A 14,888-nucleotide genomic window follows, 5' to 3' on the forward strand; every position below is an offset into this window, starting at 1 on the left:
GCCACCCAGGTGCCCCAAAAGTACAAATATCTTGAATCACTGAATTCTACTCCAGAAACCAATACTGCACCGTATGTTAACTTAGTAAAATTTAAATTAAAAAAAAATTACAAATATCTTAAACTTCCTTTTCTTGTACTACCTTTAAGAGACTGAGCAGACCTCTGCAAGCAGCATTCTCTGAAACGGCGTGAAAACACAGCAGATCTGTGTCCTCTCCTCTGGCCCACCCTGTGGTCTCTGTGGGGCATCTCTTACACCCTTCCTGAGATACTTCACAGACACCCTTTGGTGGAGTATGCTCCGTTCTGGCATACTCTGAATTGAGGGCTGTATTCAATCAGTTCTGGCTACAGGAGCTCCTACTCGGATGGAGAGACACAGACATAAACTCAGAGCTTTGACACAAAATAGAAAGGGACTCTTGCCTTTTAAAAACCACCATGGAACTAAGAAAACAATAACGCAAAACAGAGAACCACTAACGAGCAAAACTAGAGCCATAGAAACGACGTCACTGGGTGCCTCTGAGGCTAAGGGGGTTAATGGAGACAGTCTATTATCTTGAGAGCACAGCGGTTCTAAAGGTCAAAACAGGTCGCATTCGTCAAATCTCATAAAACCCAGCCCTTAAGATCTATGCAGTACACAAATGTGAATCACACGTCAGCAAGTGCTACCCATGCGAAATCAGTCTCAGGGGACACGTGTCCTCACCAGATCGCCCTCCTTCGGGGAAGCCTTTGTTCCCTGCTATTAAACCAGCCTTCCTTGGACTCCTTCTCCTCTGACCGCCAGCTGGGGAGCAGCAGACGCACTAGGGGCTTCCCCATGGGCGAGAACTTAAAGTGCCAGGCTGCTCCCTCATCCTCCTGATGCAGGTGGGATGAAGGACACAGCCCTCCAGGCGCAGCCAGAGTTTCACGGGTGCTGCACCCCCCGCATCCCGGCCCGTTTGCAGGCTCAGTCTGTGCCGTGGACGCGCTGGTGCTGGATCAGGTGTGAGCTCAGGCGGAAGGCGTGGCCGCACTTGGTACAGTGGAAAGGCTTCTCCCCCGTGTGGACCCGCCGGTGCCGGAAGAAGCCCGACAGGGCTCTGAAGGCGCGGCCACACTCCCCGCAGGCGTACGGCTTCTCCCCGGTGTGGATGCGCCGGTGCTCGCTGAGGAAGGAGCTCCGGCTGAAGGCGCGTCCGCACTCGGGGCAGGCGTAGGGCTTCTCACCCGTGTGCACTCGCCGGTGCTGCAGGAGGTTGGAGCTCTGGCTGAAGGCCTGGCCGCACTCTTGACATTCGTAGGGGCTCTCCCCATGGTGGGTGCGCTGATGCCGGGCCACATTGGAGCTATGCAGGAAGGCCTTCCCACACTCGCTGCACGCGTACGGCCTCTCGCCCGTGTGTGTCCTCTGGTGCTTGGCGGCGTCTGACCGCTGACCAAAGGACTTGCCGCACTCAGCACATCTGTACGGCTTCTCCCCCGTGTGAGTGCGCTGGTGCCGGACAAGGTTGAAGCTCTGGCTGAAGGCTCTCCCGCACTCCTTGCAGACGTAGGGCTTCTCCCCGTGGTGGGTGCGCTGGTGCCGGACCACGTGTGAGCTGTGGATGAAGGCCTTCCCACAGTCGCTGCACGCGTACGGCTTCTCCCCGGAGTGAATGCTCTGGTGCTTCACCACGTCCGAATAGCATTTGAAGCTCCGGTCACAGGTGCCACACTGATAAGGCCGCCCTTTGTGGGGGCCCCTCCTGTTTGAGGCAGAGGGAGCGTTTGGGGAGGCCTCTGACGGGGACACTCTGCCGTCCAGACCGCTCTGCCCTCCAGGTTTCGCAGAAACAACTGGTATCTTCAGGGAATCTCTGGGCCTGTCTCTGGCCTCCTCATTCCCACAGCCGTCCAGAAGCCCCAGGGCCCAGGGAGGCCCCTGTAATGGGCCCAGCACTCTCTCTCCCTGGCGAGGCTCTTCTTCTTCCAAAGCCTCCTGCGTTGGCGTCGGCTTGGCACTCTGAGCCCCTTGCTCGGCCACTGAAGGAGGCCAGCAGGAAGCCTGGCTGCCACCCGTCACCTGTGCCAGGGAAGCTGGAAAAGAGGGTCAGAGGCGAGTGACTGGAGGCCTAAGGAAGCTCTGAGGGCACACAGCTGCGTGGGCGTGGACAGGGTGGTGGCCGCCGGGGCATGGGCAGAGCTGACAGTAACGGTGTGTGGCAGACCAGCGCCACGCCTGCCCAGCTCTCCCCAGTGCCCGTGGGACTCCAGGGTGGCCTGAGCCTCTCCCCTCAGGCTCAGGACAGCAGGAGACAGAAGCCTGGGCCCTGAGTGCCACTGGCTCTGCTGTAAGGCACAGAACACTGCCAGAGGAACACCAAGGCAGAGGTACCGGGAGGCACAGGGCCTCGTCCCAGCTCACTTCCCCAACTCTGGACCCCCCGACAACTCTGTCCTTGACACCTCCCCATGACCCACCAAACTCAAAGGCCTCTGGTCCAGGCAAGTAAGAGGATCCTTCCTCAGAGAGCAATCCATGGCAAGAACAAGCAACAGCCAGTGTCCGGAGCCAGCTGGCTGGACTGCGGGGCCTCCCAGTCCTGGCTGCTCGGTGGTGAGGCTGCTGGTTGCCCCTGGCCCTGCTGGCTCCTGGGCACAGACCACACGCCCATTAAGACAAACGGCTTTAGGGATGTGGCCACAAGACAGAATGCCAGGCAGTTCCTGCCACGTTCACAGGGTCTATGGGGGCACCTGGGAGGTGAGACAAGGATGCTTCCTTGCAGGTGGTTCGGTAGGAGGGCAGCCCCCAGGGCAGCTTTCTAAGGGGACCGAGGGGGCTGTGCCTGCACCGCTGTAACAGAGCACCTGTCAAGGACTGAGCCCGCCCAGGTGACAAAGGCTCCTGCGTGGGGGGCGGGGGCAGGGCAAGGCCAGGGGCTGGTGGAGCGGGCAGGCACCCACAGCCGCTTTCCATCGACTCCCTAACTAACTAACTAACTAGGGGCACACCTGAGCACCTGGAGATGGGGAGAGACCCCAGACACAGGGCCAAGAAACAGAAGGCCCTCTAGGAAGGCCCAGTCTGGTCATGAGGTTTGGCAGACTTAGAAGTTCAAGAAAGCAACTCATAGGCACTGGTTTCAAGGGAAGAATTATTCAGAATTAAAAGCTGGGGGGGTACGTACACCCTTTCCAGTTCCAGTGGGTCAGGCCTTGGGTCCTGCCTCCTGAGGCCATCCCAGCCCCCAGCAGGCAGCCCTGAGTGTGGGTGTGGGTGTGGAGGGGGGATCTTCTCAGTGATGACCTCCCAGGGTGCCCTGAGGAGCCCTAAACTTGGAGGCCTTGTTCCTGACTGGGGCAGTTTTGCCTGGGGGGCACACTGGCTATGTGGGAAGCATCTCTGGTTGTCACACCTGTGGGAGGCGGTCCTGGCCTTCTGTGGGTGGAGACCAGGGATGCCCAGGACGCCCTGTAAGCCATCCCACGATGTCCAGTGCCAAGGCTGAGAAACCCTGGCGCAGGGAAGTCTTCCCAAAAGGTGAGAACTTGGTTTCGAACCAAGAAACTCCGTGCCCCGGCAGAAGCTGCTGGTCTCCCGACTGACGTGCAGCAGCCCCATCAGCATCACGCTCCCCTGCGGCCGGCTTTCAGGCCACGGACCCCAGGGCACGTGCTTGAGACCAGCAACCAGGACACAGTGGTCCTATTCCCTTTATAAATGTGTGCTTTGTTGTGACCTGTTTCTTCTCCGCCACTCTGTGTATGTTGACATTTGCTAAAACCGTTACTTGGTCCAAAACTGCAGGACAGTGAAGAGCCCCGTCGGGACAGATCTGGCCAGGATGGTCAGACAAGGGAGGCCCGGCAAGCCCGGGACTTGAAGGGCAGCTTCATGGCAGACCCGAAGAAAGGACAAGCGTGTGTTCGTGGACACAGAGCGGCTGAACCACCTGACGCACGGGTTCTCTGGCTTCCAGGGAGAACGGGTGCAGGGGTGTGGGCAGGGGGTCTGCAGTACGTTCTGCGGGCCAGGGTCTAGTCCAGCCAGGCTCCCGCTGCCGAGCACGCTGCACCGGAGCCAGGAGGTGGGAGAGCCTGCGGCAGCGCGAGTGTCCGTGCTGGGCAGGGTCGGGCACCGTCCCGCACAGTGACAACGGTAAGCGGGACACGAGTCCCCAGCTTCGACAGCCCGCGATCAAGGCCTTAAACCTTCAGAACACAGGGGGACCTGGAGCCTGGGAGGGGAGAGGCTAGCCAGGTTTTCTCTCCATATTCTTCCAGGCTTCCTAGTCTGAGCCCAGACTAGCCGGGCCCTGAGAAATGGGGCCAGAATTAAGAGTCTCGTTCTCAGAAGTCTCCAGGCAGGGGAGGGGCAGAGGAAGAGAGGTGCAGAGTGTGGCCACGAGAGCAAGGGGATGGAACACGGAGTGGCGAGGACAGCAGGCAGTAGGGGTGGGAGCTGTATTAGGCAAAGAAAGGGACAGGGAAGTGCTGCCCGAGCCCAGCTACATCCCCTAGCAGCCAGGCAGGTGGGCTCTGGGAGCCCCAATTCCTAAGCTGTTCCCTCCTCCCTAAGCCCACCTTGCTACCTTGCTGCCCACCCCTCACCTGTGTGTGTGTCCATCAGGGTAGCCCTGTCCGTGGTGTTCTGGAGACCCAGGCCTGGGGGCTCTCCTTGCCGTGCCTTGCAGAAGCACCAGGAGTGGGAATCCCTGCCTGGGTAAGAGAGAAGACAAGGGGAGAACGTGACAGGGGAGCCACTGCTGGCAGCAGAGGCACTGCTGGGGACTGCACGGGCCTGTGTCTGCCACTAGAACTCGAAGTCATGACTAAACAGACACCCCAGTAGCTAGGGCTCCATAGGGTGCAGCCTGGGAACGCCGTCTGGACCACGCTGGCGTCCCTGAGCCCTGCCCCGGCGGGCACCGCTGGAGGCGGCAGCCCCCGGCTAGCTGCCGGCCTGGTCCTGCTCCTCCGCGAGCAAGCCCAGCGCCCGCTGGTCAGTCCTCAGATGTCTGCAGACACATCTAGGAGTGTACGGTTTCTCTCGGTAAGCATAAAGATTTGATCATAAAATTACGAAACCAGGGAAACAGGAAATTACTGGACTGGTGCAGGTTTGGCCTGAGGATGACCCTGCCGCGCTAACACCAGAGGCACCGTCTGACAGAGGCGAGCACACGAGGAAGTCCAGTGCGGACACAGAGAAGGAAAGAAGGAAGGCGGGGGTCGGTGGCAGGTTTTTAACACAGGTTCCCGGCCTTGCTCGTGAGGAGCACGACACACTGGCGGGAAATCAGGGCGAGCGGTGAAGTCACCCCGGGACCCACGGAAGAGCTGCAGGCGGCCTGCGCCGTGTTGGACCCTCGAGGGTCCGACCCCTGATTCGCCGCGGAGGACGGCGACGGGGGGCGCCCGGGCGCCTCAGTCAGGTCAGGGCCTGCCTCCGGCGGCGGTCGGGCACGATCGCGGGCCCTGCGGTCCGGCCCGACGGCCCCTGCCCGCCGCCGCCCCGTTTCTCTTTCTCTGGCAAATCAGTAACACCTTCAGTCAGAAACACCACGCTCCTACTCTTCGGGACGGTAACACCTGCGGGAGCGACCCGACACGCGCGGCGCCGGGAGCGCGACCGCACGGACGCTGCGCCTCCAACGTGCCGCCGAGAAGCCGAGGGCCTCGTTTGAACGGAAATCTGGGCGGGAAAGGGCCGGAGCCGCGGGGGACGCAGCGGCCCCCGGCGACCACCCCAGGGACCAGGGCCGCCGTGCCCGCCGCCGTCCCCCTGGCTTGGGCGGGGCCGGGGCTGTCCGGGGCCGCCGCACCGGTGGGGGCCCGTCCCGGCTGTCACACGGTCGGAGGGAGCCGTCCCCACGCCGTCTCGCTGCTCAGGCCGCGACTCCCCTCCGGCTGTCACTCCCCACGGCGCACGTGCAGCTCTTCCGAAGCGAGCGCCCCGCATAAGCGCACGTGTCCGCGCCCGCGCCCCCAGGTCCCCGCTCCGGTGCGGCCCCGCCACTCACCTGCAGCCCCGCGGCTCGCCGGAAGCGCCGCCGCCCCCGCGCGGCTGCGCGGCACTTCCGGTGACGCTCTAGGCGCCGGGAGGACTGTGTACCCTGCTGCCCGGGAGGCCGCGGCGCGGGCACTTCCGGTGACGCTCTAGGCCGCGGGAGGGCAGTGCACCTCGCTGCCCCCCGGGTCGGCTCCCCAGCTTGGCGGCTCAGGCGCTGGCTCCGGTCGCCGCGTCTTCACGGACCCCACCGCCGCCCCGCTCCGGCCCGCCGGCCTCCCAGAGCCGCGACCCTCCCAAGTCTTTCCTCCCTCGCCTCCAGCCAAGCCCGGGTGGGGTCGGGGGCCGCGGGATGAGCGGGCGAAGGCCTTGCGGGCGGACAGGGCTGGGCCGAGTCCGGGGGGCGGGGGGCGGGGGAGCAGCGGGGCCGGGGAGGGTGTGGGGAAAGCGCCCCGCAGCCGCCCCCGCTCGGCAGCCGGACCCCCCTGCGCCCGCTGGGCCTCCCCGCCGGCCTTCCGCGCCCGCGCACTGGGGGCCGAGGACCCGCCGTGCGGGCGCTGGGCTTCGCGGGGGCCGACGTCGGGCGCGAGCGGAGCCGGTGGGGACGTTTCGTGGCGGGCGACGAGGGCAGCCGCAGCTCTGGCGGACTCTGGGGGACGTGAGCCCCGCGTGGCCTGGGCCCGGGTGCGGCCCTGCCAGAGGCGGGTGCGGGGCGGCAGGGGCTTGATGCCCGCCCAGGCCGGTCCGCCGCTCGCTGGGACGCGGCGGGGATCCGGCCCCTCCGGGCGTGGGCGGGTGTACGCGGGCGTGTGCGCGGGGGACAGAGCTCAGTGAGGACCTTCTGGCTGCCGCTTGCGGCGGGAACAAGCGTCGGCCGTTCGGAGGCCCGTGTGCTCGCGCCTAGCGGGGAAACCGCACTCTGGGGGCGCCCGGGGGGCCCAGTCAGTGGAGCGACGGTCTCTAGCTCCGGTCGTGATTCTGGAGTCCCAGGATCGAGTCCCGCATCGGCTCCCGGCTCAGCGGGGAGGCCGCGTCTCCCTCTGACCCTCCCCGCTCTGTGATCTCTCTCTCTCTCAAGTCTTTTAAAGAATAAATTAAGAAAAAATGATGTTTCTTTAGCTTCCCTACCTTTACGATCTCCATTTGTTTGGGTCAGGGAGTCAGTCCAGCCCAGCCAGGCCTGTGTTTGGGTCTGTCCCAGGGTGCCCTGAAGGTGTGGGTGGGGACGGGGCTCTCCTGAGGCTCCCAAGGGGTGGCGTCTGCCTCCAGGCTGGGGATGTTGGCGGGATTCAGGTCCTGAGGGTGGGAGTTAGGAGTTTCCTGGCGTCCCTCCCCTCATCTGCCGGGATACGGGCTTTCCCACGGGCACTGCATTCCAGGGTTTCTCAACACAGTGGACGCTGTCGTTTCATCGCTGCTGAGAAACCTTCACAGCATCTGCCACACGTGTGCGTCATGGGGCTTGGGTCTTGAACAGCATGTCCCTAAGGTACCGTACGGTTGTCTCTCCGTGCTCCTGGAGCTTTCCCGTCAGGGACTTCTGTGGCCTCTCTTCAGCCCCCTCGTTCAGACAGAAACCCCAGAGCACAGAGGGCCCCTGGAAGCATTCACCTGCTCCCTGACAGTGATCCTCTCTACAGGCTTCTACAAAAGTCTCTTGCAGTGGTGTCCGCTCTGTGTCCTTAACCCCACTCACCAAACAGAAGCACAGGCAGTGAGTGGCCCCTGGTGCTGGGCAAGAAGAGGGGGACTGTCATAGCTGGGCTGGGCCAGCAGTGGCGGCCATGGAGGGCGCTGGCTCTCCAGGAGCTAGGAACTCCGTGCCATCTGCTGTGCCCAGCGCGCCCTCCCCTTCATCAGCCTGGCGCTGGCCCGTCACCCCAGCACATCCCGCACCGCCTCTCCATCTCCCAGCCGTGGGACCTGCTGTCACTCTCCGGACCTGCCAGCCTGCTCCTGCCTTTCTCTCAGCCTTTGCTTCTGCTTCCCAGCCTGGAAAGCTCCACCGGCACCGTCCACAGACTCGTTCCCTTTCCTCCTTCCCAAACACGGGTCCTACACTGCCAGAGGGGGACCGCAGTAAGGTGTCCGTTGCATCTGTCGGCTGGTCACTAGCTAGGGATCATTTTGATTACATGGTCCAAGTGTTGTCTGGGTTTCCCACTGTATAGTTCCTCTTTTCCCTTTGCAACTAGTAAGCCATCCTCGAGGAGCGAGGCGGGGGAACTGAGGACAGTAGGAATCGTGAAGACACGCGGCAGCCCGAGGCAGGATATGGCCACTGGATGGGAGGGAATGCACCGCAGTGACAGCAGTGGGCAGAGGCAGAGCTGGGGGGGCAGGGACTGTCCTGTGGCTCCGTAGAACACCCAAGGGTAGGAAGCACACACAAAGGCATTAGGAGACCAAAGCACTTGGTGTTTGCAAACAATCTAAAAAGGTCTAGGAGAAAAGGATCTGTGTAGATAAAAACAAATTTGAAGAGTACATTTCTGCCACACAGAACTACTGTGACGTCTGTTTGTCTCCGTTTCCCAAATTTTCTACAAAATACTTTGCCTCTATTATATAAAAAAATGGGTTGGGGTCCACTTCCTGTCTTGCCGGAACTGCTTCGACAACCAGGAGGCTGGAGAGGGCTTTCTCTTTGCTGGCTAGAGCGGAGACACCATCCTGGCCTGCGCGTTATTTTTCTTTTCCAGCAGGTTCTGGGGGGGAGGGATCCGAGGGACCTATTACTTGCTTCTGTTCAGGACCCCTTCCCTCATACATTCTGGCAAGAGTATGCCTTGCCTTCTGGGGAGCACTCCTCTCCCTCTGTGCCCCTAGATCGTTTTGGAGCCCGAGGCCACACAGGGCGCTGCAGGGATGAGAGGTGGGAAGGGCACAGGGAGACTTGGGCCGCGCAAGGTTCTGGTCCCCGCCAGGAAACCTGCATTCCCTGTGTTGCTGGAGCAGTGCTTGCCCCTGTGGGCCGGCCCCAGTCCTTCTGAGCCTGGGGGCACCCCAGACGCTGCCAAGGAGTTCCTGTTGCTCACACTGGTCCCTTGGCAGTGGTCCGCTTGACTTCGAGGGTCCAGGCCCTGGGCCCACGAGACGGGGCAGGTGCCTGGAGCAGGTGTCAGCCAGGCCAGGTTCGTGCTGAGGGGGTGAGGGCCAGAGTCTCGCCGACTGGTCTGCAGACCCTGCCGTACATGGGGTCTGTCCCTCTGCTGATACAGCCTGTCTGTAGCCCCTCACTGTGTCCCTCACTGTGTCACCTTACTACCCCTTCTGGTAGTAAGGTCCCTGAGAGAGAGACACTACTTTGCAGAGGAGAAAGTGGGGGTTTCCCGAGGAAGGAGCTGGCACATGGGTAAAGGAAGTGACAGCCTCACCGAGTCAGGATGATCCTGGCTGCTGTGGTACTGAGACACCAGCCCCCAGTCTCTGTGGCTGGAAACCCGCTGGCGGGCTCTGCTCCATAGTCTTCCTCATTCCGGACCCAGGCTGACAAAACACCGCTGGTCACTAGGCAGAGAGCAAAAAGAATCTGAAGAAAGCCTGCTGGCTCGTCATGGTTCCCTTTTTGCAAGCTGTAGGCACAGCCAGGTTCATGGGGACTAGGGTGTGTCATCCTGCTGTGACCTGAGGAGAAAGATGAGGGCCAAGACCACGGAGGACAGCCCTGGCTCGTGGCCAGCAGTGGGGCCAGGAGGGAATGAGCCCAGGCCGTCTGAAAACCCCACCACCACCCCAGGATAGGTACTCTTCTGGCCCAAAAGAAGTTTCACAATCCCAGTGAAGAGGGCAGAATGGAGATCACAGGCTGCGCGGCCCAGAGCTTCGTCAGGACCCTGCAGCCCACCCCGTCCCTCCGGCCAGGCCCCGGCCTCCTCTGGAGCCTCTCCGGTCCGACAGTCCCCAAGGGCAGCCTGCCCGTCCAGCCTCCGCATCTCGTGTGCCGAGGCTTTTCCCGGCCGTCGGCATCTGCAAACGCCCACCACACACTGCATTACTTATTTCTAACTATAAAAAACAAGTAAAAATTAAGACATTTTTAAAGGATGATCTCGAAGGAGACAGTTTTCCCTCCGCATTCCAGGGAATACCTCGGGTATCGTGGCGGGCGGCTCCTCCCACAAGCGGCGTTCCCAGCGACAAGTCCGGCCTCCGCTCCCCAGACTTGTCTCCCACCACCTGCTGGACCCCCGCCCCGCCGCCGCCCCTGGCCCCGCCCCCGGCGCAGGCTCTCCCCAGGCCGCCGGCCCCGCCCCCTCGGTGCTGCAGGACTGTTCCCCCCCCGCCCCGCCCCGAGCCCGCAATCCCAGAGACGGGAAGGGCTGCGCGACCCTGCCCCCTCGCACCTGCCCCCCCGACGGCCCGGGGCGAGCTGCCAGGGAGCGGACGAGTCCGTGTCGCAGGGCAAGGACCCCCGCGAGTCTGTCCACGGCAGGCCGCTGGGTCTCCCGCCGGTAGGGCCCGGCTAGCCTGGCCCGGGGCGAGGGCGCACCCCTAGCGTCTGGCGCGGCTGCCCGGCTCCCTGGGCTCCGCGGACCGACGGCGCTGGGTCAGGGGCCGGCAGCGGCGGGAGGCGCGTCCGCGCTCCGGGCGCGCTCGGGGCCGCGGGTGCAGCGTGAAGGGCGAGCTGTGCACGAGGTTCTCCTGGGCTCGCAAGGCTTCGCGCGCGTGGGCCTGCGCCGCTGCTTCACCGCGTCCGGCCGGCGGCCCAAACCCCTCCAGCCCCCAGCGCCCTCGGGAGGCTGCTCCCAGCCGGGAAGCTTCCAAGGCTGGAGCGCGAGGGCCCCGCGCCGGGTGACCTTGCGGAACTCCGCCGGGGGAATTGCTGGCTTGGCCCACTGGGTCTCCCCACACCTACTGGATTCTGAGTGTCCCCTCCAGCCGGGGCCACAGCTACGGCGTCTCCCACCTGTCCGGTTTCTGGTGGGTCACCAGGCTCAGGTAACGCTGCCTTTGCCTCCGGGCTCGTGTCATGGTTCCCGTCTTCCTTGGGAGCAGCCCCACCAGCCCCAGGGCACCCCATGGCTTCTGCAGGACCCAGCAGGTCTTTGGCCCAGTGGCGAGGCCTTGGGAGCTCTGCCCACCCCGTCTCCTCTCACACACACCCCGGGGGTCTGTCTCCGCCAGGATTTCCAGCAGAATCTGCTCCTCCTTGTGGGGCACATGCAAATATCATCAGACTCCAAGCCACAGCGTGGAGACTTGGGTCTTCTTAGAGCCTGGGTGAGGGATTAAAAGGCAGCAAGGACAGATGCTCCGGATAGGAAGGGGTGTATTGGGAGCAGGGGGAGGCCAGGCCAGAGGCAGGCTGAGAAGGGCCCAGGGCCGGGTGGCAGGAGAGCTGTGATGGGGACACGGGAAAGGGCTGGCAGTGTGCCCCTGGACCGTCCTCACTCCCACATATGAGGAGTGCAGCTTAACCCCCTGGGGGTCTGGCCTCCTCATGGATGGGCCTCACCTGGGAGGCTCAGGAGCTGGGACTGTGGGTTCCTGCAGGGGTAGGGGGAGGAGAGCCTGCAAGCTGCAAGTTGGCTGGTGTAGCGTTGTCTCACGGCAGCGGGGAGGCGGGACAGAGCGCCGGCTTGCACCACTGCACTGAACCTGCTCGGGGCGCTGGCTGGCTGCCCCGGGGTCCCCGCAGGAGGGTCTCCGCGCCCTCTGTCGAACTGGAAAGATGCTCCTGCAGCTTGTATTTCGTGTGCCTCAGGCTGGCCCAGTGCGAGTGCGACAGAGCAAAGTCGCCGAAAATATGTAGGATCTCCTTACCTTTCCGAAAAATAAACCAGAACTTCCTGCCAAAGATAACTGCTTTTTACTGACTTCTTCCCTCAAACCGCCAAAAGCATGGAGATCAAGATCATGAAGAATGGCGAGCCGTGAGGGGAGCCCTGCGGCCCAGCCTGGGAGGCCCCACCTCTGAGAGGTCTGGCTGGAGGGTCTGCGGGCAGGACGCTGACCCGGAGCCGCAGGTCGCTGCCCAGCGGGCGGGTCTGAGGGTGCGCGCGAGCGGCGCCGCGCGCTCAGGCGAGGCCCGTGATCTGAGGCCAGGCCCCCACAGGGACAGGCCACTGAAGGTGGGGGAGTTTTAAGTATGTTAAATTACACGCTGATAAAGAAATTTAAAACGTTAACCACTCCGTCTCGGGAAAATTCCGTCTCCCGTGTCCCACAGCAGCCGTGCAGCTTGGGCCCCTCTCCGAGTTCAGGGGCCAGGAAACCGTGAGGCGGCCCCGCGGCGACAACGTGGACAGGCTCAGGCTCAGGAGAGGCCCGCGAGGGAAAACCCGAATCCACGAACACACTCCCAAGGATTTTAAAGACGCCTGAGGGCCCTTTGAGGGTAGGGACCGTGGACAGGGTCCAGGCCTTTCAGAGACGTGAAAGGCCTCCTGCTCCATCGCCTGGTGCCCTCTCCTAGGCGGGGCCGGCGGAGGGTGCTGCTGGGCGGACGAGTGGGTCGCGGTCCAGGGAAGCGATCTGCCCCCTGTGCCTGCAGGTCCCTCCGTCTGTTCCAGGTGTGGCTCACCGCCGACCCTCTGCGGGCTGGCTGCGAGCCGGGGGTGCTCGCCGGGGCAGCCGGCCGGGAGGCCCTGGGCCGGGGTCACAGCACCCGCCCCCCAGGCCGGCGCGGGCGGGTCTGGACAGAGGACATCCCCTGCCTGAGACCCAGGAAAGGGCCGGGAGTCCGCGGGCACACGTGGGCAGCTGTCCCCTCGGAGGTCCCCGGGCGGCGCGGACCGCGACTCTCCGTCTGGGGCCCCGCCCGGCTTCCCGCGAGCCCCGCGCCGGGTTCGCGCCGGGGCTGGGTGAGTCTCCTCGCAGCCTCGGCTCCTGCCGTCGTCGGGGGCGCGGGGACCCCCCGGAAGGGCGACGAGGGCCCCGGGTCGCCGGCACCGCCCCGCAAGCCCGAGCCGTGAGGACGCGCGCGTCACGCCGGGGCCGCGGCGAAGCAGCAGTCAGGGGGCCCCGGAGCGGGGACGCCCGCGCCGCCGCCCCTCCTCGGCTCCCTCCCGCAGCTCCAGCCGCCCTGGCCCCGGCGGCCACAGGACGCAAGGCCGGAGGAGGCCGCGACCCCGGCCGGCGGGCAGGCGCGCGCCGCGCCCACAGGAAGTCCCGCCCCCGCCGCCGGCACTTCCGGGAGCCCCGGGAAGCTCGGAGACCTGCCCGGGGGACCCGCGCGGGGGCGCCCGAGAGACTGAGGCGGGCGCGCGAGCCGGGAGCTGTCCGAGGTGCCGCGCTGCCGGGGCGCCGGAGCCTCCGCGCAGCGGTCGCGGAGGCGATGAGCGGGGACACCTGGCGTGTAGGGCCCGGAAGGCCGTAGGAGGGGCTTCGGGAGGCCAGCGTCTGAGTGGAGACCCCCGGGTCTGCGGGGTTTGGAGTGGTCCGGGCAGGAAGGGCCGCGGGCAAGGCCCGGCGAGGCCGGCACCGCTGAGCCTGGACTGGGACTGGGGCGAGGGCACCGCGTGCACCGCTAAGGCCAGTCCAAGAGCCCTGCGGCCAGCCGAGGGAGTCGGGTGCTTAGAACGGAGCCCCCGGCTGGGACGGCTGGCCGGGCTGTGTGCCGGGCAGTCCCAGCGGCCGGGCCAGGCGGGGTCTGAGCCCCACCTGCCCGCACAGGTGCTCCTCCTTTGAGGGCACATGAGACCAGAGGGTCCCAAGCTGGAGAGCTGTCACTGTCCCTGGGGATGTTGGGAGCAAACCCAGATTCCCTGCTTTACCCCAGGCCTGGCGAGCTGTTTTCCAGCACGTTCCCCGGCCGGTGTAACCGGATGGCCTCTCACTGGGTGCTCACACCCCGTGAAATAAGATTCAGGAAAAGACAAGGCAAGGGGTCTTGGGGGAGGCCGGTGCCTGAGAATTCGCTGAGCGCAGCATGAGACCTCCAAGGCCAAGACAGGGGTGTATGGAGCTACCCCAAGGCGGAGGTACAGCCTGGACAACAGGGAGGGCGAGGCTGGGGAGAGCGCCTGAAATGTGTCCACTGTCGAACAGACTGTAGAGAAGCCTCCCTCTCTTGGGCGTCTCGGTGGGGCCCGCAGCAGCGGCAGGAGACAGCTCTGGCTTCCTGCAACCAAGGCAAGCTGGGCTCAGCGTGGGGGTGCGGCACACAGCCCTTCGCCTCGAGGGCCCCGGCTGTGGTGTCGGTGGAACACGAGGGAAGGAGGGTGTCACCTCCTGCTGCTTCCCTCGTGATGGTGCTGGTGTTTGGGGCATGGGGGTTTTGCCTGAAGACTTCACGGTGGCAGCCCGCTGCAGGGATGCGGCAAGTCCTCTCGCTAGTATTTCTCAGACGCCAGAAGTGTTGGGTGATGGTCGTATCCCGCATGGTGACAGCGACACGGTTCCCTCCGGTGCAGACGACTGCTGCCTGTCCCTGAGCCCGGCATCCACGGTCCCCTCCCTGACTCCGCTATCAGCCTGCGCGCTTCTCCACATTCGCCACATTCAGAGGGTGTCTCTGCACGTCAACTCTGATCCCGCCCCGACTGCCCCCCCCAAAGGCTTCGCCATGCCTGGTCCACTCACTGCCTCCTTTCCGGTGTGAATCTCTGATGTTGAACCTAGCCTGAGCTCGCGCTGGCCGCTGGCGCGTTCATGACCGTCCTCAGGTCTTCGCCTCACCACCCCTAAAGGCTCCAGCAAGCCGCGCTCCAGCCCGTGCCCTCCCCGGCCAGCACACCCACCTCGTCTCTCGAGCGCACTGCGGGTTCCAGCCCCGACTGGGCGCGGGTCTGCCCCTGTGGCCGCGTGTCTGAGACCCAGGAACAGCGGGGGGGGGATTGCACGTGGGTGAGGATTTCCCGCAAAGTGTCGCTTGAGACCACCTGAGCACAGACTAAACTGCGGCCTTTAGCATTTCTCTTGTGAATAACACTCACATGTTAGTGGCTCCAGACTTT

At 64.1% G+C, this 14,888-nt stretch overlaps 1 protein-coding gene across 1 annotated transcript; it reads right to left on the reverse strand.

The window, feature by feature from the left end:
* Nucleotides 1–399: 399 nt before the first annotated feature.
* Nucleotides 400–9,604, reverse strand: ZNF696 (zinc finger protein 696). Its single transcript, XM_044246956.1, has 8 exons — nt 9,366–9,604; nt 9,027–9,129; nt 7,685–7,719; nt 6,827–6,888; nt 6,240–6,742; nt 6,002–6,137; nt 4,590–4,697; nt 400–2,072 (listed from the first exon to the last, which is right to left on the reverse strand). The coding sequence occupies exons 1-8, from the start codon at nt 9,602–9,604 to the stop codon at nt 964–966; spliced, it is 2,295 nt and encodes a 764-aa protein (XP_044102891.1). The 3' UTR covers nt 400–963.
* Between the last annotated feature and the right edge of the window lie 5,284 nt (nt 9,605–14,888).

The sequence above is a fragment of the Neovison vison genome, chromosome 4, assembly GCF_020171115.1.
Source record: "Neovison vison isolate M4711 chromosome 4, ASM_NN_V1, whole genome shotgun sequence".
Lineage (NCBI taxonomy): Eukaryota > Metazoa > Chordata > Mammalia > Carnivora > Mustelidae > Neogale > Neogale vison.

Bases quoted from the DNA above. Each gene is read 5' to 3' on its own strand.
- ZNF696 (XM_044246956.1), bottom strand. From the start codon at position 9,604: ATGACACACCCTAGTCCCCATGAACCTGGCTGTGCCTACAGCTTGCAA. The intron at 9,130-9,365 runs GTGAGGCTGTCA...TCACCCCCTCAG, and splicing joins GCCAGGATCATCCTGACTCG to CACGAACCTGGCCTGGCTGA. The intron at 6,138-6,239 runs GTGGGGTCCGTG...CCCGCGGCCTAG, and splicing joins CGGGCCGGAGCGGGGCGGCG to AGCGTCACCGGAAGTGCCCG.